Consider the following 27,172-nt stretch of genomic DNA (forward strand, 5'->3'; position numbering starts at 1 on the left):
ATGCACACATACACATTCACATACCAATTAGCACGACCCTTGAAGACCTAAGGCATGAATCAAGGGGCCACTAACAAAGGCTTTTATTGTGAAAGAGCAGTATCTCTCTCTTTCTCTTTCCCTCTTTGTCTCTCTTGCTCTCTCTCCCTTTCTTTCTCTCTATCTTGTTACTAGAAACATTTCAGGAGACGCACAAGCCTTTTCAAAAACACACATACATTGTACTCAGTGTACATCTGTTTTCTCTTAGCAGGAAATAAATTTTGTTGTTCTGCAGCTTCATGAAAGTGTTTCACATTTTTTTTATAATCTCATAGTTCCAAGAAGAAAAAGGACAGTAAATTATAGGCATAAGCAATATATATATGTCACATCACCTAATGTCAACTCATCAACTGAATTTTTTTCAACACTAAAACACAGTAATTAGAGGTCACAGAGTAAGAGATTAGAAATACGTAAATGACAGAAAGTTGGCATCTCCCAGTGCTGGTTGTAGTGAAGACACACCTGGCCTGAAGCACAGATGTTGTACATCAAGCATAACTGTGAAAGAGACTTTAGGACTTGAAAGCATTTCTGTAAAAGCACAGGCAGCAGTTACTGGGCTGGTAAGAAAATAACTAGAGAAACGAGGTGGACCAGTTACCCAAACGTACATCTCAATCTGCTCTTTCATTTGATGGGCTCTGGTTCTTACACGACATATGGTATCTCTGCGAGATCAGCCTATTTTAGTTTAGCGCTTCAACATATCTTGGTGCAGCTCATGTATGGGGATGAAAAACAAAATGGAAAAAGTGCGTGTGATGAAAGATACATGCTTTGCATGCTATTTCCATTTTTTCAGTTTTATATATGTTGCAATTTAAATTTTCTTGAACTAGAACTTGAATTACTACTAATATTTAAAGTACTAGTTGTACTAGTACACATTGCCTGCCCATTTTGTACACTATTCTTATAAACAAGAAACAAAGAGCTTTTGTTCTGGTATCAGATTCTTTGGTACTGAGCTGATGGCTCCTAAGGGGTTGTTGACTGAATCACATGCACAAGTTCTTACAAGCCTCAGTATCCTGACCAAAACCCTTCTCCCATCATAATCTTTTCATCTGTGTATTTCCACAAGTTTAAATGTGACTGCATATATCTTTATTTCACTAGTCACTCTCAGTGAAGTGTTGGAAGCAATTATGGTTTGGCTCAAAACTGTGTTCTTGGCCCAGGGTGATCGGGAGTCCAAAATATTAATCAGCATGAAAACAAGTGTCAGGTTCCTACTTCCTTCTCCATCCCAGTGTTTTCTCCTGCTCTTCTGTACCGTGTTCATCACAGGAAATGTTTAGGGGAGAGAGACAGTAAAAACCTTGTTCTGGAAGTTTAGAGGGGATGCCTCCTGGACATGAAATAGTCAAAACATTCTAATATTACAATCATGGTTTTGTGGGTGGAAATTGTGTTCTGGCTACAGAAGAAAAACAAAGGTTTGTTCATAGACTCTTTCAGAGCATGTTCCATTTTCTATATTTATGACATATTGGGCAACAAGTTTTTGCTTTTTTTTTTGCAAATATATTAAAAAGCTTGTTGTTTGTGTGTTTCATTGCATTGACTTAACTCATTAATCTTAATTCTTTGCTGCATTATTGGCACTGTGACTCTCAGAAGAATCTTTAATTCATTATCTTCAATACCCAAGCTGCGATACAGTCTAGTCATTTCCTCGACCACAAGGTGAATGAATGAGATGTAATTTTCAATTAAACATACAAAGAATATGGTGGATTTGACAACAAGTTGTCGTGTTTCACATGCTAATGAGACAATTTGGGTTTTTTATTTTTCGTAATCCTAACACGTATACAAAATGGAAAAATTGCTGTGTGGTAACTGAAAGATCTTTCACAGGAGCTAATGTTTCGAGCAAGTTAAATTAGAGATTTGGTTTCAATGTGTTAGCTATTTGAGCCTTAGAGCGAGGTCTGTGATACTCTTTTTTTAAGAATTGATTGGAGAGGCTTTTAAATGTCAGAAGATTCAGGATGAAATTCGTTTCTTTTTTATGTTGTTAAAATATTTACATGACAAATATGTTTTTTCAGACACATAGAGCTTGTTCGAAACTGTGTGATAGTTGCTGCACTGTACACAGATGAAAAACAGGAGCACTTGTGCATGTTGAGTTCTTCTTATCAGTTAAAATAATGTGCCGCAGCAGAGTATTTGCAGGTTTTATTTGCCTGTCATTTTGACATGCGGTGATTTTGTGGTTCAAGCATATACTCTATAAGTAAACACGCAACTGCATCAAATACATATTTACAGATGTCCTTCACCACTATGAACACATCCTGGTTTAGTTATAAATACATTCTACACACCAACGTTGTTTAAATGATGCACTGAGTGAGCCAAAGTATATATGTTCATCAACGGAAAGCTAACTTAATCCCTATTTTTTTGGCATTAGTAATTACCTGCTTGCTTAGCAAACATATCCGATTTCATGGCACTATTTTCAAAGAGCTGGCAGTGCCATTTATGGCCTGAGCTTGGTTGTGCAGGTTCACTAGATCTGATATAAATCTAACCAAAGGTTTAGTTTGTGTGTGTTGGGGGTTATTTGAATGTTGCAGCCCTATTTTGCTTTTGTGAAGCAGTGCAACTGGAAATGCAAAGTCTAATTATGGAAATTATAGTTTAAAAACTAAACATTGGCTTTCTTTAATTTTCATGTGATTTTTAGCCAGATCTGTTAGTCTGATGCTCAAATACTAAATATGACAGAGGGAAGAACTGAAATCTTTGTTTAATAAGGTGAAGAAAAATGAAAATTTTGCATTAATTTCAACTGAATATACTATTTTCACATTTTGCAGGAAGGAAAAGAACCCCATTTATCCTACTGGCCAAAATGTATGTTCTATGCCTATTTGACGTGAACACGATGACAGATAAGGTGCGTTATGAATGAATAATTAACTCACAGAGTAAACTTAATCAACTTAATGAGGACGGTATTGTGGTTTATTGCAACAGTTGCTTTGAGCTAAAATCGCGCTGCCACGTGCTTTCAAATACGGACAGTCAGAAAGCAATGGATGTGACAGGCAACGGAAAACTAGACTACATTAGTGTGTGTGTGTGTGTGTGTGTGTGTGTGTGTGTGTGTGTGTGTGTGTGTGTGTGTGTGTGTGTGTGTGTGAGAGAGAGAGAGAGAGAGAGATAGAGAGAGGGAGAGAGAGAGTTTCACAGGGCTAGTCATATCTGTTCTTAGGAGGAGGGAGTTGTCTTGTGAAAAAACATGTAAAATAATAAAGTCGTGGGAAAAATGACCAATGCTAGTGTGATTAAAGCTGAAATGGATGCTAGTGGTGTGCAGTCACTTGGTTAATTATCTGAAGCATGTGCATGCGGGCTACATCGGCGATAGCATCATCTATGCCATCTTGCATATATCCTTGTCCTGATCTGTCAGTCTCTCTCTGAGTTCAGTGTGTGTGTGTGTGTGTGTGTGTGTGTGTGTGTGTGTGTGTGTGTGTGTGTGTGTGTGTGTGTGTGTGTGTGTGTGTGTGTGTGTGTGCTGGGAAGCACACTGCAGGTCACTGTTCTTAGGAGGAGGGAGTTGTCTGGTGAAAAAACATGTAAAATAATAAAGCCGTGGGAAAAATGACCAATGCTAGTGTGATTAAAGCTGAAATGGATGCTAGTGGTGTGCAGTCACTTCTTATCTGATAAAAACAAAAGCCACAAAAAATGCACATCTATCGATCTGACTTCCACTCATACGTAAAAGGTTAAAAAAAAAAGTGAAATTATCTGAAGCATGTGCATGCGGGCTACATCGGCGATAACATCATCTACAGCATATGCCACCTTGCATATATCCTTGTCCTGATCTGTCAGTCTCTCTCTGAGTTCAGTGTGTGTGTGTGTGTGTGTGTGTGTGTGTGTGTGTGTGTGTGTGTGTGTGTGTGTGTGTGTGTGTGTGTGTGCTGGGAAGCACACTGCAGGTCACAAACACCTCCCTCTTTCACTGTATCGTGTGAGTAATAGGCTCCACCACTGGCTCCTATAAACATGTTGTTGACGCCACAGCCAGTCAGAGATACCTGGTCGGCCTGCTCCGTCCCCTCTGGCGCTCCCCAGGAGAACAGTATGTTTGCAGATTGGCGACGGCTGCTGCTGTTGCGAGATGAACTGAGCATCTGTGCCTTTAAAGACTTCTAAGTGCGCCTCTATCAGAGCCCACGGTCAACTGCCCACAACTCCGACGCGCTAGGCAAGCAGACAAGAGCTACCTTACTCATATAAAGGCATTGGCTCACCTTCACAGGTAGACCCATGGAATGATAACTATGGAATACCACTGGATACTTCTCTCTGTGTTTTTACAGCTAACCTTCCATCCAGGTAAGACTGAGCCTTTACACTTGACGCGCCAGTTTACGCAGACAACTGTTGCTTTTCAATTTTGAACAAAGAAAGGGTTTCTGTTTTAATGCTTGCTATTTTGCAGCCCAGTGTGATAAAGATAATCTACGTATAGCGAACCGTACCGCTGCACTTGCCTCCCATCGCGATTTGTCCGTACTTCTCTTTGTTCTATGAAGTAGTCAGATCTGAAGGGTGCTGAATAAGACAACCCGAAGTCAGAGAAACCTAATGAGGAAAGTGGATACTAATGCGGACGATCTGGGCGCTGGAGCTACTTTAATATTTTATGTTATACTGGGAAAACAGGGCGCTATTTAAAAAAAAAAAAAAGTAATCAAAACGATAAAGTGTTGAACAATGTGCAAGAGTGAGCTTCAAAGAGACTTCTTGATCATTTTGTGCACGTTGAAGTCGTTTTTTGATTTTTTTTCCTGGAGCTGCACATAACCGTCAGTATGAAAATTTATTGGCGTCTCTTGATTCACAGGAAGTATGCAAAACGTCTGTCGAAAGCAGGACTGCATTCACATGTAATTTCTCCCTTTTTTTTTTAGATAAATATTGTCACATGTGTGACTTTTAACACTGAGCAATGTAAAACGTTTCGCCTGCGCTCCGGGTTGGTTGGTTGTGTTTTGATCTGAGGATGAATATCAAAAACACATTGCAACTGTTGTGTTTTGGCATCATCTTCAGAGTCCAGCCGAATAGGTCAATCGTCTATAAACAGCTAATGATATCTTTACTGCCTTTTAAAAATACTCAGTGTCAGTTTTTTTTTATTTCACGATTCAATTTTTTGGTCGCTTTAAGTGGGTTGATGTGCAGCCTGTCATTTTTTAAATTAGATTTGGGTTGTTGTTGTTTTTTAATCTTGTTAGGAAACAGAGTTTTGGATGTTCCCAGAGCTATCTCTATGGAAATTTATGAAAAACCGACATTGGCCATGCATGTTTATAAAAGCGGTGAACCGCGAGTGTTGCTGTTTAACTTTGCGCTCTTTTGCGCACATGGTGCGTCTACGGAGCTTCTTCCAGCTCAGGGCGGCATCAGGTGGACTTCCATCTGACCGACAGCTTGGCAGCATATAATGCGCCCATAGGGGACGGTTGATGTTCACGACATTTTCACCAGGGGCTTCGACTAACTGCCACATTTCCAGCGAGCGCGCACAAGCTTACCTGGCATATGACGCAATACGGCACGCCATGAAGTTTGCCTTTAGCCCGCTTACGCACAGTGTGGACCTAATTAAGTTTTACCATGTTTGTTCTGCATTTGGTGGATATAAGAAATCAGATCAACTAAATAAACGCTATGAAGATTCAGTTAGGCTTAATATACATCGCATGCAAATTAATCTCCTTCTTTTATACTGATATCCAAATGTTCACGTTTTAACTCAGGGCAATGTTGGTATTATTTACAGTCTCTTAACAGGGTGTATTTGTATACTGATACCCTGCTATTCCTGAAATTCCGTGTTATTTCATCATTTAAGATAAATGTTTTCTTGCTACACTTCCTTCTTACAATAGTGTCTTTCTTCATGACTTGTTAGTGCCAGACTGGCTCTCTGAACAGTGTTTATTCATTTATATATTTTATCCAAGTATGAATTAAAAGGATGGAAAGAGCACATCTATTCACATAAAAACCTTGTTGTTCATTCCTGTTGTACTGCTGCTGCAACCACAGTCCTATAGTGTTTATCACAAGTGGCTTCAATAAAGACAGTGATGTTTTCTCAGGGAACAAAAACATTACTCGAGCAACTCAATCTTTCCCCACCTGTTTTCAGTTGGTGCAGCAGATTAAGACTCTGGGTAACACCCCCGCCCCTTTAAATACAGACCATGCTACAGGCATTTGTTTTATTTTATACCATGACTGGTAAAAAGCACATATTAATTATTGAGTGTTTTTTCATATGGCACATTTTTCACCACCAGTCTGCTTTATAATGCCAGCATTTCTTTTAACTATCATAGAACAGTTTACATATTCTGAAGCTGTTTTACTTACACCGCTGATGCAGATAAATGTTTTGAAAAGTCATTTCCAGCTTGAGGGTCTGGATCCATCAGAGAACCCTATTATTAATTTAAGGGGTGCATAATTGCTTTTTGTTTTGTTTTTTTAAGTTAATCAATAAATTGATTGATTTTGTTTTTTCTCGTGAAAATCTTTCTTTTTGGTCTCCTAGCATCTTTCAGTAACAATCAGACATTGATTGACTAGCAACTTTTTGGCAAAACATCTTGTTTTGTGGAGCTACATCCTGAGTACAGAAGCCATGAGTACAATTCATGTTGTTTCAAGAAGTCACAAGTCATAAATGTTGAGAGCAAATAAATATACTGAAGAAGTTTTACATATAAAGTTCATGTCCCTGTTGGTCAATTTGTGAATGATGGCCAGTATAAATCTTTTGTTTTGAAATCTGATGTGGGCTACCCTTATGTTTAACTTTACATCAGAGATTTTATCCCTAAGCTTTCATGATGCATGGGAGGCTTGTGGGGCCATATAAGTGGAAACATCTTGATTTCACAGTGCTGAAAACATTTTACTGTTGTACAATAGCTTTGGTCAAGTAAAAACAAAACAAATCTCCAAATGGATAAACTGTAGGGCCTTAAGTTCATATGAAGGCTTAAGAAATAATGCCTTGATTTTGCACTTTCTTGCATTTTCATACCCGTGGCATTCATTTAAATACATTCTTTTTCCCATTCAAGGTGATACAAAGCCCACTATCACCCCTGCCAGACCCCACATCGTCATCCAGCTCAACGAACCCTTCAAACTACGTTGCCAGGGTGAAAACAGGATACAGTGGAAGCGGGAGAGGTCAAAGCTGCTGGCAGCAAACAACATCGATGGGATGTTGACATATTCAATTGAGAAGGCTCTGCCTACTCACATGGGTCGCTATATCTGCCAGGAGGAGGGTTCCAAGGAACATGCCTCCATCTACGTCTATGTGAAAGGTACCTAAATGTTTCTTGGTGATTAAACCCTTTCGAGACTGTGTGGTAATTTTGTGAGAGAGAAAGAGAAAGGAGCGTGTACGCAGGCTGCAGGGAAAAGTAGACAAAATCTATGTGTGTGGGTGTATTAGCAGAAGAAGGTGTTTGTGACTTTGCCCTGGACAGGTACAGTAGCTACCAGAGCTATTTATTGAGTGTATGACTGAGTTTTACTGTATTTCTTCTTCTACATGACCCAATATCCCCTTGGCCCAAAGCCATCACTGCTGGCTTCTATCATGTGCTGATCATTCACTCCACAATCCGTTCATCTACCTTTGAGGCAACAAGCAGGAACTGCTTAGCAGATGATATTTAGAAATATTGAGAAGTAATTTGTTTGGTAATCATTTAAATCGTGTTGGAAGATAATCCTGTTTTCTCGTTAAGGAACTTATTCAAAAGGAATATCTACAGATTGATAATCTTTCACATGTTAGTCCTGGTTGTTGGTTGTTTTGGCAACAATTATGGTTCCCATGGTAATAGCAGTGTGACTTAAGACTACAGATCCCAGATTTCACAGGGCACAAACAGCACAAAGTTAAGTCTGAGTTAAGTAGCAACAGTTTCTAGTTTATATTATCAATTACCTCAAACATCTGAGATGAGCCTTCCCCAGCAAGACAATTAACTGCAGAAATTAGTTGGAGATGCAAAGCCATCGACCCAGCCTAGAAAGTCCTCAGTCCCAGTCTGATAAAGCATCTGCAGAATCTATCAGAGCAAACCAATCTATCGAGTCAGCATCTCACAGTACTCAGGGGGTCCACTGAGATCAAAAGAGGACTTGTTTTATTTGTATCAGAGCTGTTTCATGGTTGAATTTGGAGATTATTAGCAACATAGCTTTAATAATAATGTGAAACAGAAAAGACTGTCACAGCAAAGTACATTGTTCCTCGTATATAAAGGAATTGGATAGCCAGCATTACATCCCCATTATTATAATAAAAAGTTCAAATACCCATATACTGTTACCCTGCTTTCATGCTACCTTTGCAATTTCTTTTATTTATTTATTTTTTGCCAGATCCTGGAAATCCCTTCAGAAAACTAAAGGTGTCTAGATATGTTACTCGTGAGGGAGAAAATGCTTCCTTCCCTTGCCTGGCAACTGATCCAGATCTGGAGAATATGCACCTGGAAACATGCTCCAGTAAAACTCTGCCCCCTGGTCTCCAGTTCTCCGCCAGCCTGGAGCATGGCATTTACATGCACAACACACAAAAGGCCTACGAAGGTTGCTATGTGTGTGCAGGAAGACTCCATGGAAAGGACGTCAGATCAGGCCAATTCTTCCTGAGTGTTGTACCAGGTAAACTAGTGTGGGTGTGCAGCATATGTACATTTTTCGATTTGGCTAAAATCAACCAAAGGAATGACATCACATGAGGTTTGTTTTATTGCAGTACCCACTGCGCCTCCTGTAGTTGAGCTCCAACCATCCACAAGAGTGATTCTGACCCGAGGTGAGAGATTCTCCCTCACCTGCAACACCAGTAATGCCAATAGAGAAATCAACATCACGTGGGTCACCCCACCTGGCTCGGTGAGAACCTTCTGCCTTTGTCTTTGCTGTGTGCTTTGCCGTCAGTGAAAGATTTAACTGCTTCCCTTTTTGAGTTGCCTTAAAATTCTGCATTTGTTGCCATTCCAAATGAGCTGCTACAATTTGGTGCTCCAAAATGAAAATAATTCAAAGGAAATTAATTCAAGTCCCTTATAATATTGGCGAATCTTTCACTGGTAGCACAGCCTCGTCCTTGCGTCTTCCTGTTGCCTGTCTTTAAAAAGTCCACAATGTCTAAGCTTCAGGTATGCCTTGCAGTGTACCTTGTGAGCTACCGTAGGTGTGTGTGCTTGCATGCAGGTGGTTGTGTGCATGTGGTAGTTTGTGCTTGGTGAGCATAGACATGCAGACAGGGTTAATCTCTAGAGATCTCTGGGCGTTGACAGGGTGCCGTCTGGTATCCACAGCAACCAGCAAAGGTTGGCAGTTCTTCAGAATCCCTGATGGAAAAATTTGCCAATAGCCACAGAACGACACTGCAAATCGATGCAGTACGGCCACAGGATGCTGGGAGTTACATATGTGAAGTTAGGAATGGAAAAGGGGTCAGCAGCAAGTCGGTGTGGCTCGATGTATATGGTGAGTAAGTGATGTAATTTTGTTTTTTGCATTTAAAGCTGGACATGAACTTAAGAGTTTTTGTGAATTATTCTCCTCAAAAATTTTCTGCATCATTAAGTTTTCAGTGTTTTAAATGAGTTAAAGGGAACCCAATACACTGATTTCCAATGGTATCAGTATTTTTTGATTCCACTAATGAAGCTTTGTATGATTCATGCTTTTAAAAAATCGTTTTCTTCTGATTGCCTCTCACAAACAAAATATGTGAACATCAGGTAGGTGTTTCTACACTCACATCCAAAGCTGAACACCTTATATGACCATATTAAGCATGTTCTCTCTCATTAATGTCATGGGGCGATCGTGGCTCAAGAGTTGGCAGTTTGTCTTGTCATCGGAAGGTTGCTGGTTCGAGCCCCGGCTCCGACAGTCTCTGTCGTTGTGTCCTTGGGCAAGACACTTCACCCGTTGCCTACTGGTGGTGGTCAGAGGGCCCGGTGGCGCCAGTGTCTGGCAGCTTTGCCTCTGTCACTGCGCTCCAGGGCAGCAAAAACAAATACAGGCCATTTACCATATAGAGTCAAGAATAAGAACAAAACTGACTAATGTTGAGCTTTTTGCTCATTGGTAATACTTAAACATACCTTGCTTGAAACTTTACCAGTGTTTTATATAAGCATCCACCATTGCAGCAGTACAGATATGACTAAAACAAAAAGGAAGAGCATAACAGTTAAATGAGAAGATATATTTCACTGTGATTATTAGACATTAATTAGGCTGAACTACATGTAACCCACTGTACAAGAAGTTAAGGGAACAAAATAGCAGAGGTGGGACCAAGTCATTGTTTTGCAAGTCTCAAGTAAGTCTCAAGTCTTTATCCTCAAGTCTCAAGTCAAGTCTCAAGTAATGTCAGGCAAGTCAGAGTCGAGTCTCAAGTCACTGGTGTAAAAGTCCGAGTCAAGTCACAAGTCTGAAACTTTGAATTTCAAGTCCTTTCGAGTCTTTAAAAAAACAAACGAAAAAATAATGTTGCAGTTATGCTAAATGTAAATATTAGACCATGTAATTTTTAAATCTGTGTTTTTCTCAACACATGACAAAATAGTGAACTTAGAAAATATACACAAATTGTGAAATTGCACCTCTTTAACATGCAGCTCAATTAAACCTAGCTCCAAGAATAATTTTCACCGACAGTTCTGAGATAAGCTGCATGTTATTCTTGGATGTGGTTGTAGGACCAGCTTTAAAATCGCATGACAAAAATATCATACATATTAAAAAAAACTGTATCACCAACGTAGCCTGGACAACATTTGCTAGTTAGATGAAGTCAGCTATCTCATCGTAGCATATTTATATGCATATTTATAATCATACGGTTCTTGGAGTGAGTGCATACACTCATGAAGTTTAGTAACTTCAGGTCACTGCAACAAGCCCAGGTACAGTTTACCGACGGATGGGTACAGGACCTTGAAATGCACCGTGTAGAACGAAAGACCATCGTACGTATCATAAGTTTACCAGTCTCACAAATCGTCTTCATAAATACACATTCCTTAACCGTTTATTAATAGGACCTTTGAGCTCAACGGTAATTAATTAGTAGTGGAAATAATTTCTGGTACCCATCACAGAAATGTAGCAGTGACAATAATATTGGATGCTGTAATCGTACTGGGCAATTAGTGATACAAAAAAACTGTTTTATCCTGTGAATAAAAGTATATATTTTTGTCAATGTACCATAATAACAGAAGCGAAACGCAATATTGTGTCAGGACAATTCACTATTTATGCACAATAAATAAAGGAGCATAGCGCGACAATTTCTGTTCAGCGCCAGACTTGCTTGTAACCTATATCACCAATTATGTTATGAAAATGACGTATTAACTACTACAAAACACTGACCTTCGTGTAAATGCTTGGAGCAGACTAACCTGTGAGCTGGAGTGTTCTGGGACGTTATATTTGATCTTTGAATGGCTGCAATCCAGGCCATCCGTCGCGTCTTTGTTACTTCGGAAACATGAACAATTTCTCTTCAACGACATAATCCGATAACAACCGATCTCTTTACCCGTCGGCTTCCCGTGGCTGTCATGCGACCGGCTATTGCAGTTAATAATACAACAGCTTCTTGACATTTTTGTGTTTCTTTTTATCGCTGTATAACTGATTTTAATTGAAAGCCTGCGTGCGCTAGTACCGCTTGCCACGAGTTCCCAGAATCCTTTGCGGTTCTACCCGTGAATGACGTCACATTTTCAATCTCTATATAATATGCATGCTAAATTTTATATTTGGGGTAAAATATCAAGTCTTTTCAAGTAAACCGGTTCAAGTCCAATTCAAGTCCCAAGTCATTGGTGTAAAAGTCCAAGTCAAGTCACAAGTCTTAGAACATTTTTTCAAGTCAAGTCTAAAGTCATAAAATTAATGACTCGAGTCTGACTCGAGTCCAAGTCATGTGACTCGAGTCCACACCTCTGCAAAATAGCATTGATTCTGTACTATCACTTCCACTTTCTTTAAAGACGTTAATGCATCTGGCACTAGTATTGTGTATATCATGAACTCTCATGGACCATCACCACTTAGAGTCACATTTTATGGTGACAACAAAATAAGTTAATATTCCTGAAACAGTCACTGATTATCTGGCATGTGATAATGATAAAATACATAAGTAACATCATGCCCCAAATAACAGACCAAATCAATCAGAGCATACAGTGGTACATTTTCTCCCAACCCCTGATGAGATCTATTTTCACCATTTTATGGTGACAACAAAATAAGTTAATATTCCTGAAACAGTCACTGATTATCTGGCATGTGATAATGATAAAATACATAAGTAACATCATGCCCCAAATAACAGACCAAATCAATCAGAGTATACAGTGGTACATTTTCTCCCAACCCCTGATGAGATCTATTCCTACAATAGCCCGACGGGCAGGGAAGAGATAGATTTTGGTAGCCCGACTGAAAAAAATCGCTAGCCCCAGGACGTCGGGCTAGCGATATTGCAAGCCCTGTATCTGATTGAGGAATCACTCATCTTTGGAAAAGAGAGTTTATTACAGAGAAATGTCTCTTTCCAAAATAAAAGCTATACTATCCGCTTCTTCTGGGCTATATTCTCAGCAGCATAAGGAGAATCATGTGCTAACAGCTGTCTAAATGACTCGGCTAAAGTTAGTAGCATGCTTGTTGTTTTTGTCTTTGCACTAGGATGATGTCGGCGTAAATGTGCAGTCATATTCGTTGTGTTCCCACTAGTGATTTCAGGTTAATCTCGTTGAAATGACCTTAACGCCACAACACGGCAAATCTCCGTTAACGAGCTACCGCCGATCGCCCCGTGCATGGGGCTAGACGGCCAACACGTTAACGAGCTAACTGCGCTAACACACTAGCTCCCACCCATGTAATTGAGCATTGCACGGCACATCCAACATACTGTTTTACTTTAGTCCATGACTCGCTTACCTTCAGGGTCATACGTCACATGAAAACCAAAATAATTCCAAACGCCAGATCTGGAGAGCTTAACTTCTGTCTTGCTAGCTTGCCCTGCGCTCTTCCTTCTGACTATGCTGTCTGTGTTGAGCACTCAGTGGATCTGCGCTCGACAGTGCAGCCTAGGCGGAGTAGTCGAACGCAGATTCACTGAGCGCTCAACACAGACAGCATCGTCAGAAGGAAAGTTGATAAAATAAATTACAAATGTTGTATTGTTCGATACATATGCGTACCGAACCGAAAGCACTGTATCGAACGGTTCAATATCGATACGAATATCGTTGCACCCCTACTATTTTCAGTATTTAAATTTATCCTAACCCTTTGGAGTGCATGTGTTGGATGAGAACAGCACTAGTTAGATAATTCAGACTTCGGTGCATTAATCTACAAATTTGACAACAATTTAATTTTCTTATTTTTCAGAAAGAGGATTCATCGACTTAATGCCCACAAACAGCAGCATCTTTCACGTCCGCTCCGGCGAGAGTTTGTCCCTGAAAGTTCGAATAGTGGCTTATCCAAAGCCACACATCTCCTGGAGCTTTAAAGGCCACGAGCTGAGAAACACAACTGACCATGTGATCACCACACACAGTGATGAATACAGGTGTGACAGCACACAAGCACACACTTGCTTTGTTTTATTTAATTGTTGGAAAGATGGAAACATCATATTCAGCCAGGTTTATTTTAGGTGAATCTCTGGTTTAGCTGCAGGTCATAGTCCCTTTAAATATACAGTTGAAACAGTGCCCTGGGGTTTATTGTGAAACAGGAGCTGTCAGACTGTGAATGACTGTCTTGAGAAATAAAACCATGATATATCTGGAGTGTAACCTACATGCTGCAGATAGAAATGTGTATTCTGATGTAATCCTGCGTGCCTCCCACCCTCAATATTACTGTCAGGAGATATGGCATTGTGAAATATGTTGAAAAATTCTGCAACAGAAAAAAAGATAATAAGAGTATATCCTGTTGGGTGAACAGCTTTTAAAATACTTATTTTTGGCAAAGAAGATATGTGTTTATTGCTACACTTTTTTATGTCTCAATGATCATTAGAATTGAACTTCATTTGAGTAATGCTTCATTACAACAGGAAGAAGACACCCAGACTAGTTTCAAGATGTTTGCTGAGACTTGTTCCTAATAAAACCCTGATGCAACCTTTAAGCCTGACTTTAATATAACTCGTAAATATCCATTGATACAATTGATACCGATAACTAGAAAAAACTTCACCAGATGAACAGAATCAACTTTTGGGGGTTTATTACTACAGTGGCCACAACAGTGAATAGATGCAAATAAAGACTGAAAATATTTAATACTTGTCTAATAATATTTTTAATATGCATACTGCAGATGCACATGAAAGAGCAGAAAACAAAGAAAAGATGGTTACAATATAAAATGCAAATATCTGAACATTTTATGTTCTTTCTCACAGGGTGGCTAAATGAGAATCAGCTCTTTCCTGTTTTGGCACAATTAGAGCTTGAATGAAATACTGTGATATTTGAATCTTAAAAATCAACAAATGCACTAATAAAATAATTATTTTATGCTTAGTTACATCAGTGAGCTGAGGCTAGTGCGGCTGAAAATGTTAGAGGGTGGAGTTTACACCTTTCAAGCCTCCAATGGTGATGCTTCAGCAAATCAGACATTCACCGTCTTTGTGATCAGTAAGTTGTTTTCACATTTTTTTTGAAAGGTTTCATATTCCCTTAAGCCATGGGATGAATTTCATGACCCACCCATAGTGTATTTTACACTTACTTTGTGTGGAATGAAGTCCAGCTCTCCACCCTCACCACACCTTGCAAATATACCTTGCTAATGCTTAAACCAATATTTTTCCTCTGGTTCATTGTCACATACCTAACACATTGTGACATTAACTTGTGTTTATCAGGTAAACCAGAAATTGTATCGATTGACAGCCCAGTGAATGGACAGGTGCGCTGTGTGGCTGAGGGTTTCCCTGCTCCCCAGATCACCTGGTACTACTGTGAGCATCCATATGGCAGGTGAGATTTTTAAAGCTTCTAAAATCCTTTCTATTTACTGACTACTACTTACTGTTACCAACATGTCAAAATATTTTTTTAAAGGGTTGTGACTTCTCATAAGATGTTTCTGTTTGTCTTGCTTTTCTCAATGTTTTTGTGGACGGGGCTGCATCTTGAAATGTCATGTCATACATTCCTGCACCACGTTTAGCAATGACAGCTGCTGGGGCACTGCCAAACATATCTGACCAAACAATGGCCTTCAAAGCCCCTGATTAAGTGTTGAGCAACTTTTTTTCCCAAAAATAATATAGCTAGAGAGTTTCAGTTATTATGCTGACTGGTGTGATTTCGTAAGGCTTTAAACATTTCAGTTTGCAAAAATGAAAAAATGGATGTGGTCCCTCAAGGGAAACTACACATTTTCATTGTGATAAAAACAAAATATTTGCTCAATTTGTAACACAGCTGAAAGTAAAATAATAATTAGCAGAGGCAGAGTGCAATGGTATGTGCTGCACTTTAGAACCCCAGCCTAAAGTAATTATACTGGTTGGAAACTCATATTAGCCAGATCGGTCATCTGTCTCATAAACTGACTAAACAAAGGAAAACCTGCCAAACCAAAATCAATAGCAGCTCTGTAATTTGTAGCCAACAAACAAAATTCTCTAATGTTATCCAATTATTAGATTTATGTCTGCAAAAAAAAGTCTCATGGCTTTAGCAAGGCAATGAGGCATGCATGCATCTGTGAATTTAACAAAATACTTTCCAGAAAATCTTTCTAAATACAACATTTTCATTTTGCATTTCGGAGAATTCTTCTTGGTTTACTGCGTATTTTAGCACTGTGTTTGCACACAACACTAACCATTTATTTATTTGGAGTTTTATCTCCATATTCAACCTTTAACATGGCTGAAATGAAGTGCATGTCAAGGGTCCTAAAGGTCACACTAAAGACACATTGGAAAGAGTCAGGAATGATGATGATGGTGGAATGTGAGATTGAGGGATTTGACTGGGCTGACCTGTGATTGGTTGACTGTGATAAGATGACCCTCCCATGTGACAGGGGATTGAGAAGTATTGATTTGTGATTGGTTGGTGCTACAAGTGAACAGGGTTCATCTTGTGTCAAACATAAAGTGTGCTGAAGGAGGAGCCCTGGGTTGCTGTAGCAATACCAATCCAAAGCAGCTGGGTCAATGAATCACTGCTGATAATCCAAACTTTAGCCAGTCATTTTTAAAAAAAAAATTGTAGTCAAATCCACTTAACGCTCACTACATGCACAATCATTAAAGGCATGTAAGGCATGTATATCCAAGTAGAAGGTAACCTGATCTAAGTCAGCCTATCACCAGAGAGCACTTAAATAACTGCTACTCTTATTAGTACAGTACCGTCAAAGGTTAATTACAAATATTTCATCTTTGGTTCATGAGCACAAAAAGACATCACAAAAGGTGAAACTAACAGCTGCTGTTGTACTAAAATAGAAGTGCATGCTTCTGTGGTTCTGCATATTGTAAAGTTAGGTTATTTGAAAGGGTTTTATAGCCTCAGGAAAGTAATCTTTCAGAGACATACAGAAGAGATTCCAGACAACAGACAACCGTTTTGAAATCTAGACGATCCCATCAACTCTTTTGTCAACAGTATATAATCTTCTGCCTTCAGGTGCTCCCAGCAGGTAAATTCCACCCAGGAGGAGCTCAATGTCATCACCATCACACTGTTCAGTCCCATGTTTGGGAAGACAGAGGTGGAGAGTCGGGTGAACATCAGCAGAGCACGGTTCAATACTCTGGAATGTGTGGCTACAGTGGAGGGAGAGCAAGCCTACATACTTTACTCTATTAGTGGTGAGTTGAATTCACGGATATACATCCAGTCATACATAAGCAGCACAGGTAGTCTAAATAGGGGTTGTGGAATTAAAGGAGGCTTCACATGTTTTGCTGCTGAAGTGATGCAATCCTCTCCATGCTTTCTTTGTAATATTATAGGACAACAACAGAGGACATAGGTGTAAGAATTTATTTACTTTTTGGAACACAAAAAAATTACTGATCTGGCAAACTCTGTCTGTGACTCCATGCACTAAGTTATCTAAGCAGGTCTTCCCCTCAGTGAACGCCACTGAGGGGAAGGATAATTCCTCAGCAAAATATTTACTGAAAACATGACTTTGGCAGGGATTAACCCATAAATGAAGTCCTACTACTAGATGTTGTTCGTCTATGATCTGTTAGGTAAACATTGGTGAAGAGATACCACCGACATGATTGGCTCAGATAGCATTTGGTGAGTCCATTGTTTACTTCATGACCCCAAAACCACTTTTTTGTAACGGCCTCCCCATCTGCTCTGCAGTGTCCTCAAAGTAGTCTGAGTCTGAGCTGAGTTGTCCCCAAATGAGCCTGGAGGACTGGGTTTATGCAAGACACAGGGGCTAACTGTGGCTCCAGCGGGTATGTGGGCGAGCATTATGAGGAAGACGAGTGTTTGTGGCCAGACAGGACAGGCCTTTGGGAGTGTGTGCCCAGGATTTTTCTGCTTTACAGAGTAACAGCGGACCAGACGGAGGCGCTGAGACTGTGGAGCACAGTAGGAGTCCTGGCAATGCCGGGCATTGTGGGGCTGTGGGAGGCTCGGAGGTGTCAGTGAGCTGCAGCAGAGAACACGCAGAGCTTTAGAAACCACTGACAGGTTTACAGGGGATTAGTTCCTGCAGACTCTGCATTCTCAGATTTGAAGTGGAGAGAAAGCTTCTTATCGCTAAAGAGCTTATTACACCCCACTGTACAGAGGAGCAAAACAATAAGGCATCACAATGAGCCAGACACAAAGGAACAGAACACTGATTACTTCTAATTATTCCCAGCACAGCTGTATAAAATAAGGACAACATTGTGGCTTAAAAAAAAAACAAACTAAAAACAAGGGGAATTTCAGCAACTAGCAAAACAAAGTGCATAATTTTTTAAACAAAGAATAAAAGCACAGAACTCCACAGTATGTATACTTGTATAATTGGATTAGTTTGTGGTTATTTGATCAAAGTGGGCTTCACTGTGACTTAGACTTCTCTGTCTTACCTTATTGCCTCCGTGTCAATGTCGTTTAGAATGTAAACATGACAAACCTTGAAAAGATTCCCCGATTGGCTCTATCAAACATTACTGTTTCTGTCTCTCTGCAGAGAAAAGAGTTCCACATGACCTGTTCACCCCTCTGCTAATTGGCTCCATTTCAGCAGCAGGCATCCTCTGCCTCATCCTTATCATGCTGTTCTACAAGTACATGCAGGTAAGAAAGCACTGTACTTTTCCTGCATGCCCCACCCTCTTTGATTACATTTATAAACAAGTGAATAGAAAGACCAGAGAGATGCCACGTGTAATTAATGCATGAATTGTCTTTTGATATCTCCGTGTCTTATTGTTCACACTAGAAACCCAAATATCAGATTCAGTGGAAAGTTATCGGAAACGACTATGTGGACATTGACCCCACCCAGCTACCGTACGATGACCAGTGGGAGTTTCCGCGAAACAACTTGCGCTTTGGTGAGCATCCGGAACCTATTCACCAAAATCTGTACTGTGTTCCGTATCTAGGCTCCCGTAATTACATTAATCCATAATTTCTGACACACTGCAGCCCTAAAATTTATGTTCTGGGTGCCATGTCTTAGGTGTAAGTAGGGAGCAGGATGATATGAAGATAAATGGGGGCTTGTATCTGTAATAAAGCCTAACAGTCCAGTGGGTATGACATCATCGTTGCCACCCTCAGGCTAGTTCCCATTGATTGACAGCCACTCTGGTTTCTGTGTATGGACACAGCATTAGGGGCTTAGCCATGTCTGTGGTCTTTATTTACTAACCAGTTCCACAGTTCATTAATGATGAAACCCCACTCCCTCACTGCAAACACAATATTGTTGACATATTCTGGGTGTTTTCAACAAACCTTAAACAGGATCCTGCATGTCCTGGTGCCTACGTACACAGCCTGGGGGTTAAACTGCTGCTGTCCTAGGAACACTACCATGGAACTTGTTTGTTGGAGAAAAAACAGGATGGGGATTAACAGTTTTGTTTCTGTCTCCATTTTTTAGGGAAGACTCTGGGATCTGGTGCATTTGGAAAAGTGGTGGAAGCCACTGCATATGGACTCTCCAAAGCAGATTCAGTCATGACTGTGGCTGTGAAAATGCTCAAATGTAAGTGCTGTCAACACACATGCAAATGAAGTGGGATAAGCACTGTGTAGCTGTTTTGACTATGTGAGAAATGTGCACAGTAGCTTCACGCTGTCCAGAAATTCTAATGAAAACATAATTTGCCTGCAGATGCCTGTAAACAGAGTCATTACGTGGATATTTTTTGGTGGTTTGCACGCTATGCTATATAGCTATATTAAAACATTTCAACAGAGCTCTTTTATTTCATTTAGCTCTCAACAATTATGTATTTTAAGCTAGCAAATACCAGATCACGATACGCAAGCACTGCTTAACATGAGTTTGGCTACAGTGTACCCTTAATATTTCAGTGAATAATGAGTGCATTGCATATTTTTCTTTCCACAGCTAGCGCTCATGCCACAGAGAAAGAAGCACTAATGTCAGAGCTGAAAGTCCTCAGTTACTTGGGAAACCACATTAATATTGTCAACCTGCTGGGAGCCTGCACAGTTGGAGGTGAGGCAACCATTTTCGCTTGCGTTATTGTTTATGACTGGAATAAAGTTGTAAACTTCATAAATTGCTGCAACTTTTGAGGAGATTTATTTTCACTGTACTGCAGGTCCTACCCTGGTGATCACAGAGTACTGCTGTTTCGGAGATCTGCTCAACTTTCTACGCAGAAAGAGAGACTTGTGCATCTGCTTTAAGCTTGAGGACGATTACTACAACCGCAACGTCATGCAGCAGAGAGTCACAGATGGGTCAGGTTCTTTTTTATCTTTAAAAAGTGATTTATTGTCCTGTGGAAAAGACAGAACTAGTATTTACTATCCAGAACGTGCGTAGGAGGAAGTTATTTGGACAGCAGCATGCTTATGTGTGGCTGTATTCAGCTGAGACCAGACTGCTCCTTTCCTCTTCACAGTGACAGCTTGAACAGCTACATGACCATGAAGCCTTCTGTTGCTGGCAACGCACCGGTCAGCTCATCCTCTGAGAAGAGAAACTCGCTACGCAAAGGCAAGCCGGCCAGCCATTCATCAAATTTCTCCTATCTTTATTAGCACGCCAAGGTGGTTACATCATCACATTGGAAAAATCATCTTCATTTTGTTTGTCTTCTCAGGTGGTCCTTACGTTGAAGCAGACACGGAGAATGAGATGTTTGCTGATGACGGTTTGTCTCTGGACACCGAAGATCTCCTCAGTTTCTCATATCAAGTTGCCAAAGGCATGGAGTTCTTAGCCTCGAAAAATGTGAGCATCCACTTGAATGTCATTTTTTAATGGCAGTCCATATAAAGCAGCAAAATACATATGTTCTGATTTTTTCACTCACAGTGAAAAAATTTGGTGTCCTTCCAGAACATTCTAGGGAGGTTTTTACTCTTAAATTTCTGTACACCTTTAACATTATCATTACCACCCCACATTCTGTCCTTTTGAGCTAATGCTATAGGGTTATATTGCTTGCATAAGATCAGTATTTCTTGTCCATTTTCCTCATAACTGTGCTGCAGGTTTTGATGTCCAGTCATGACAATATTAGGCTGGACACAAACGGCAGTCCACATTTGTTTCACTATTTATTTTCTACCATATATAAAATGCATTTTCTTTACATGGACTACCAAATTAGATTTGTGGATAAAACTCTGATGCCTGATAATCTGACCTTTTTAACGCAGCACATGGATCATGTTTCCACAGCTAGTAAACAGATCCAAAATGGATGTTGAAGCAAGCTGCTGAAAAATTCATTGGTTGTGGAGGCAATGATACTGAGGCCAGTGTTCTCATGTATCAGTGTCAGTGGTTGTATGTTACAGACCCAAGTGTGGAAGCTCAGTAGCAAAGAGCATTCAAAAAAAGCACCTCATTCATGACTATGTGATTAACTGTTAATGTATGTAACATGTATCATGTATCACTGGATTGTATAAGTAATGATGCATTTGTTTTTCAGTGTATTCACAGAGACCTGGCTGCCAGAAATATCCTACTGACTGAAGGAAGAGTGGCCAAAATCTGTGATTTTGGCCTTGCCCGAGACATCACCACAGATTCTAATTATGTCGTCAAAGGCAATGTAAGTCTGCACTAGCTGCAGGACACACAGGGATATAATATTAGAGGCGTGATACATCTTTAGTATCACTAGTTTGGAGTAGGATAAGACTGTTTGATAGGTTTGGAGGTCATCCGCTTAATTCATCACCATTCAGACCTACTATAAAAATGAATTCCTTCCTTATGACCTATTCTAGTTCACTAGAAAGTGAGATTTAGTTTAAATGATGCTTCATTTGAATTCACTAGCAAAACTTTCACGTGCTAGAAAATAACTAGCAGGAAAGTCTAAATTTAAGATTTCACCAGAATCAAAATCATCAACAGTGTCACAAGGAAAGATTTGGACTTTATAAGTGATTATTTGAACAAGATTTTTGTTTGTTTGTTTGTTGATTTTAGCTTTCTTGCTAGTATGAACTCTACTCTTGTAATGGATTCGCAGGAACATGGTACAGACAAATCCGGAAAACTGGAAGCTTTTGTTTGTGTAGTTCTCAAATTGTAAATCCAGGGGTTCATTTGCCTTGCCACACTTCCTGATATGTAAATTCAGGAGTTATCTAACGTACCTGTCTATAAGACGAGCTTTTGTGAACACAGTAGCTTACGTGTATTTTTCCCAAACCAGTGTAGGTACCTGATCTTATCTGTCTATGGAGAACCTGTACTGTATTTAATTTACATTTTATAGAAGAATCTCTTTGTGATAAAGTTTTCTTTTAGCATATTACATTTTTTCCTTGTTTCAACAGTGGCCTCAGTTGTTCTGTATCCCTCAGGTGCTAGACAGCTGCAAACACAGTACTTTATTAAAAAGAAAAAAACTTTAACACTTACATCTCTTATGCAAGTAGTCTTATTTCTGACTGACCTCTATCCCAAATTTATTTCTCTATGCATGACAGCCAATAAACTGATTGTCAAATTTGTGAGGTATGAGCCTCACAAATTTGTGCCGAGCTCTGCGTGTTCTTTGGGACCCCAGGCAAATACCTTCTGCATACTTTGTCAAGGCTATTCATTTATCAACCCTCTGTTGCACATTTTCTGTCCCCAGCCACATAAAAAAAACATTTCCAGGAAAAGGTTTCATGTCACATTGTAATTTATTGCAAGTTGCCATATACTCACTTTACCTTTCAGGCTCGTCTGCCAGTGAAATGGATGTCTCCAGAAAGTATCTTTGAGTGTGTTTACACATTCGAGAGTGACGTGTGGTCATATGGCATCTTGCTTTGGGAAATCTTCTCACTGGGTATGTCTCTCCATCCACTTTATGTGTGTTTGTCTGGCTATCTGTGTGTTTTCACAAGTGTGTAATGTAACTAAATATCTTGGCTGAACATAGGAAACAGTCCGTACCCTGGTATGCAGGTGGACGCCAAGTTCTACAAACTAATAAAAGAAGGATACAGAATGGATGCCCCAGAGTTTGCGCCCAGTGAAATGTGAGTTTTTGTTGAATTGAAATGTGGATCATCAAAAGGAGAGATTTAGTGAGACAGATGGAGGTGGACTAGGACTAGGAAAGAGTGTAATGAGCAGGATATCAATAGCAGCTTTCTTTCTTCCTGTTGTGCTTGGCTTTTCACAAGAAAAACTAAAAATGAGGATGTGTTAAAACTTTCAGATGGAAGTGAGAACAGAAAACAATATACACAAAAGAAACAGGATATAATAATTGTATGTTTGATTACTGCTGTGCAGGTATGAGATTATGAGGTGCTGCTGGGATGCTGACCCCTTCAACAGACCCCCGTTCAGGAAGGTCGTGGAAACGATTGAACAGCAGCTGTCAGATGCCACTAAGCGTGTAGGTTTCAACATTTGAGTGTTGTTTTCTTTTATTATCCAAGGCAACATTCCTGGAAAATAATGTACCCAGAATACCTCACAGACCGTGAGTTTAGCTTAGATAGACTTTTGTTCCAGTTGGTAGGGTTTATTAAAGGACAGGAAATTATTGTTAGACAAGCCTAGAAATAACAAGATATCATTTCATTTTTGGAATCATATTAAATATAATAAAAGCAGTGATTCATACTGTATTATCTTTTGTGTGACAGGACCACTTTAGCCAAAATAGGATTGTTATTACATTTGAAAATAATTTCTATTTGGGAGTATGGCTTAATTTTGGATGGACCCAGGCCTTGCACATGTATACATGTGGAGCTTAATGTCTAAGAGAGAGTAACAGCACAAGCAGCAATCACTGACAAAAAACATGAGACCGAGCAAGTTAGAAATGGTAAATGGCCTGTATTTGTATAGCGCTTTACACTACATTCAGTCATCCACCCATTCACACACTGGTGATGGCAAGCTACATTGTAGCCACAGCTGCCCTGGGGCGAGGCTGCCGGACACTGGCGCCACCGGGCTCTCTGATCACCACCAGTAGGCAAACATTGGGTTAGTATCTTGCCCAAGATATTTGGGAGGGCCTGGGATCAAACCACTGACTTTCTGGTTAGTGGCTGACCTGCTCTGCCACCTGAGCTACAGCAATCCTAGAAATAGCAAGAATGTTTGAAAAGGACACGATATGTTAGAGATGTGTTGTGAAGTCTCCTGCAGAGGCATTATATGATGAGTAATTCTGCATCCCGTATGAAAATTGTCAAGATAACAGAGCTGTAGAATTTTATTACAATGCTGTTGATGGTTGTTTAGGCTCTGCCTAAAACCTGGTTTTGATCTTGAGAAAAAAAAAGAAAAATAAGAAAGAATGAATAGGAAAACAACACAGCTAAAAGACAGAGTAATTGTGTAGATGAGACAACACTGATCACTGATATGTTTAAAGTTAAACACGCCAGTAACAGTATCAACCGTCACAGATTTTTGTTTCGCTCTTTCATCTTATCTTTAGATTTATCTGAACTTCAGCTCCATGCTTCCTATGATGCCTAGAGCAAGGGAGGAGCAGAGTTCTCAGAGCCCAGCGTCTCACCATCTCAACTCAGCCGGCAGTAACAACACTCCAACTCAGCCCTTACTAGTCCAACACGAGGTCTTCCTGGAGGGAACAATCCTCTCAGCCGAGTGGGTGTGAGAACCCACCCGACCTGTCTGGCTGCCTCATAAAGTGCCTGTAATGATCCGCCACAAAACACCCAACCACTACACCTGCTCCTCAACCTGGTACCAGCAGCATTTTTTTGTCCTGTGTTGCAGAAGGAAGGCATTTATCTTTGCCACTGTTGTTGACGACTACGGGGAGAACAGTTGGACTAATGCTCCCCTGCTTCCAGGAAGGAACTGTTAAGGCACCAGGGAGAATTGAGGGACATCAAGCGTTACTCTAAAACTGTCATTATGTAAAACCATATTACACTGTAATCAGTTTTGTTTTGTTTTTCCAGTTAATTTTTTCCTTACACATTTCATACAGGTTGTTTTGGTGTTTTTATTTTTTTACCTCTTTTTGTTTCTTGCGTTTTTTCCGGGGCGTGGGGGGAGTGTCTCTTTTCTCTCTCCGATATATATATATATATATATATATATATATATATATATATATATATATATATATATATATATATATATATATATATATATATAGTAGTGCTGTCAGCATTAATCTTGCATTAACGGCATAACCCGCATTAACGTGGCAAATCTCCGTTAGCGAGTTAGCGTGGGGCTGCGCAGCATCAATGCTTTAGCGCAGTTAGCTCGTTAGCGTGGTTTGCTTGTTAACGCGTTAGTGCTGTCCAGACCCACGCATGGGCCGATCTGCGCTAACTCGCTAACGGAGATTTAATTAATGCAGTTATGCCGTTAATGTCATTTTAACGAGATTAACACTGACAGCACTAAGATATACATATATATATACTTTTTGCATTTATGTGTTCTGTTATTGTTTGTTGTTTCCTTTCATGAAAATGTATGTAGCATTTTTATTTTTACTGTGGTTTGCTGTTGCAGTTGTTGGAGGAAAAAGCACTCAAGGCACTTGAACTTCACATCATTCCACATACTAACTAATGCAGCTTTTACTTTTTTTTGATATCCTGTTCTGTTATCATCAGTATTATACCCATCTGTTTAGATCTATTTTACATGAAGGAGCTACTTTTCAGGGGCCAATTGAAAATGAGATGATAAGATTCTGGTGTATAAGCTATTAGACAGCATGTTATGCCATGCTTAGAGTCCGTAAGTGCTTCATGTTAGTTAGAACGTATTTCTGCTTTTTTGTATGCTGGAGGTCATTTCCTAGACACTAAACACCTGTCTTTGCTGAACCATATTACCACATTACCATGACTTGGGGTGGCACTTATTCTTTACACACAGTTGTCTTCAGAGAGATGGTACGCTAGCTTTTCATTTATTCGACTTTTAACTGCTTAACTGTATATAGGTATAGGTAATAATGCTTTACGATGAGATGTTAGATCATTCTTTACAACAGAGACGATTCCTGAAGCCTTTAAGTCTTCATTTTAGTTTTCTTAGACAAGCAGGTCGTTTTTGACAGATGCATTGCTGGAGTTCTCCTGTTAAGGGTGTAAATAGCTGTTAAGGTTGATATAGTTCCTCTCCTGCCACATCCAGTGTATGATATTTGTTTACAAGCATGAGACAGGTACTGCCATTTCTGCGCTGTGTTTTCTCTGTATTTCACCTTCTATCCCTTCACAAAGGACAAGGAAACAGAAAGGCAGTTGTTTTCACCCCATGCTAACGCTGTACTTCTGTATTGCAGTACAGTGGTTAAAGTCATATGAAATGCCATTAAGTGGACTGCAGTATTCCCTGAGGTGACAAGCAAGAGGAAAACACAGGGTCTTCCAGGCTCTAACTTCAGATATTGACACTGGGTACAGAATTCAGCGTGTCGGTCATCTCATTGTTCTCCGGCCAGTAGCTGGTTTCCCAGCAGTACCTCTCTTCTTTGTATCCAGCTGTTTCCTCCACCAGAAGCGGGACTTTCAGCACCTCTCAGCCAGTAGTCTGTATCAGTCCAGACCTTTATGAAACCCCCTCTTCCTTGTGGTGGATGTTATGAGGAGCACCCAGAAAGTGTCCTGTTTGAGTGTATGAACATGTGTGCTTTGTTCTATGCTTGTGTGTGTGTGTGTGTATGTGTGTTTGTGTGTGTGTGCATGCATGTGTGTGTGTGTCTGCATGTGTCTGTATGATTACTGTCAAGAGGTGCCACTACTAAAGAGTCATCAAGTCATTTAGGCTTCAAAAACCCCACAGTCTTACTGCTCTGTCTTTTTGTAAATATAAATGTGCATATATTTTAAAGTAACATTGCTTTTGAAGATGTTTATCTTATTGAGGATATGGTACAGAATTTTATTATGGTGTGTTTTATGTGCGCACAAACTTCCTACTGTAGATTCAACTTGAGAAATTGCTTTTGTCTGTGTTGCCACTGCAACTTTTCACTCTGGCTAATTTTAGCTAATTCATTATCTCAGCCAGTTTTGCCAGTTCACTTGGTAACTGCCAAAGCTGAACTGCTCCTTATGGTCATGTGTGATCATCACAAAGTCAATACAATTCTACAACCAGGAAGAAGATGTCTCAGAATAATAGAGAGATCAGTTGTAACTGCATTTCCCTCCTCTCATTTAAGAGCTTTTGGTTGCATTTTGCTGAATATTTATTAAAAGCTTTAGAGTTATTCTGTAAATTTGATGTGTTGTTATTACACGTGTCAGTGTAAATAAAATTTGTGTATATTGAATTCCCAATCAAA

General features: G+C 39.8%; 1 protein-coding gene across 2 annotated transcripts; it reads left to right on the forward strand.

Annotated features, from left to right (window-relative positions):
* The first annotated feature begins 4,112 nt into the window (after positions 1 to 4,112).
* On the forward strand, positions 4,113 to 27,172 carry kita (KIT proto-oncogene, receptor tyrosine kinase a). 2 transcript variants are annotated; one of them, XM_080878593.1, is made up of 21 exons: positions 4,113 to 4,416; positions 7,182 to 7,433; positions 8,506 to 8,790; positions 8,885 to 9,024; positions 9,432 to 9,624; positions 13,576 to 13,759; positions 14,728 to 14,843; positions 15,074 to 15,188; positions 16,857 to 17,041; positions 18,382 to 18,488; positions 18,634 to 18,748; positions 19,303 to 19,407; positions 19,777 to 19,887; positions 19,994 to 20,135; positions 20,300 to 20,394; positions 20,501 to 20,631; positions 21,341 to 21,463; positions 22,591 to 22,702; positions 22,796 to 22,895; positions 23,155 to 23,260; positions 24,323 to 27,172. In XM_080878593.1, exons 1-21 carry the CDS (start codon positions 4,353 to 4,355, stop codon positions 24,503 to 24,505), a joined length of 2,964 nt encoding a protein of 987 aa, XP_080734719.1. In that variant the 5' UTR covers positions 4,113 to 4,352; the 3' UTR covers positions 24,506 to 27,172. The 2 variants fall into 2 exon arrangements, with proteins under 2 accessions (XP_080734719.1, XP_080734720.1); XM_080878594.1 differs by having other exon boundaries at positions 9,453 to 9,624.

The sequence above is a fragment of the Rhamphochromis sp. 'chilingali' genome (genome assembly GCF_963969265.1).
Source record: "Rhamphochromis sp. 'chilingali' genome assembly, chromosome: 3".
Lineage (NCBI taxonomy): Eukaryota > Metazoa > Chordata > Actinopteri > Cichliformes > Cichlidae > Rhamphochromis > Rhamphochromis sp. 'chilingali'.

What these genes read in the sequence shown, in the direction of transcription:
- kita (XM_080878593.1), top strand. Translation starts at nt 4,353, where the DNA reads ATGATAACTATGGAATACCACTGGATACTTCTCTCTGTGTTTTTACAG. An exon ending in GGGTCACCCCACCTGGCTCG is followed by an intron (nt 9,025 to 9,431) that starts GTGAGAACCTTC and finishes GGGCGTTGACAG; the next exon opens with GGTGCCGTCTGGTATCCACA. An exon ending in ACACACAGTGATGAATACAG is followed by an intron (nt 13,760 to 14,727) that starts GTGTGACAGCAC and finishes TTTTATGCTTAG; the next exon opens with TTACATCAGTGAGCTGAGGC.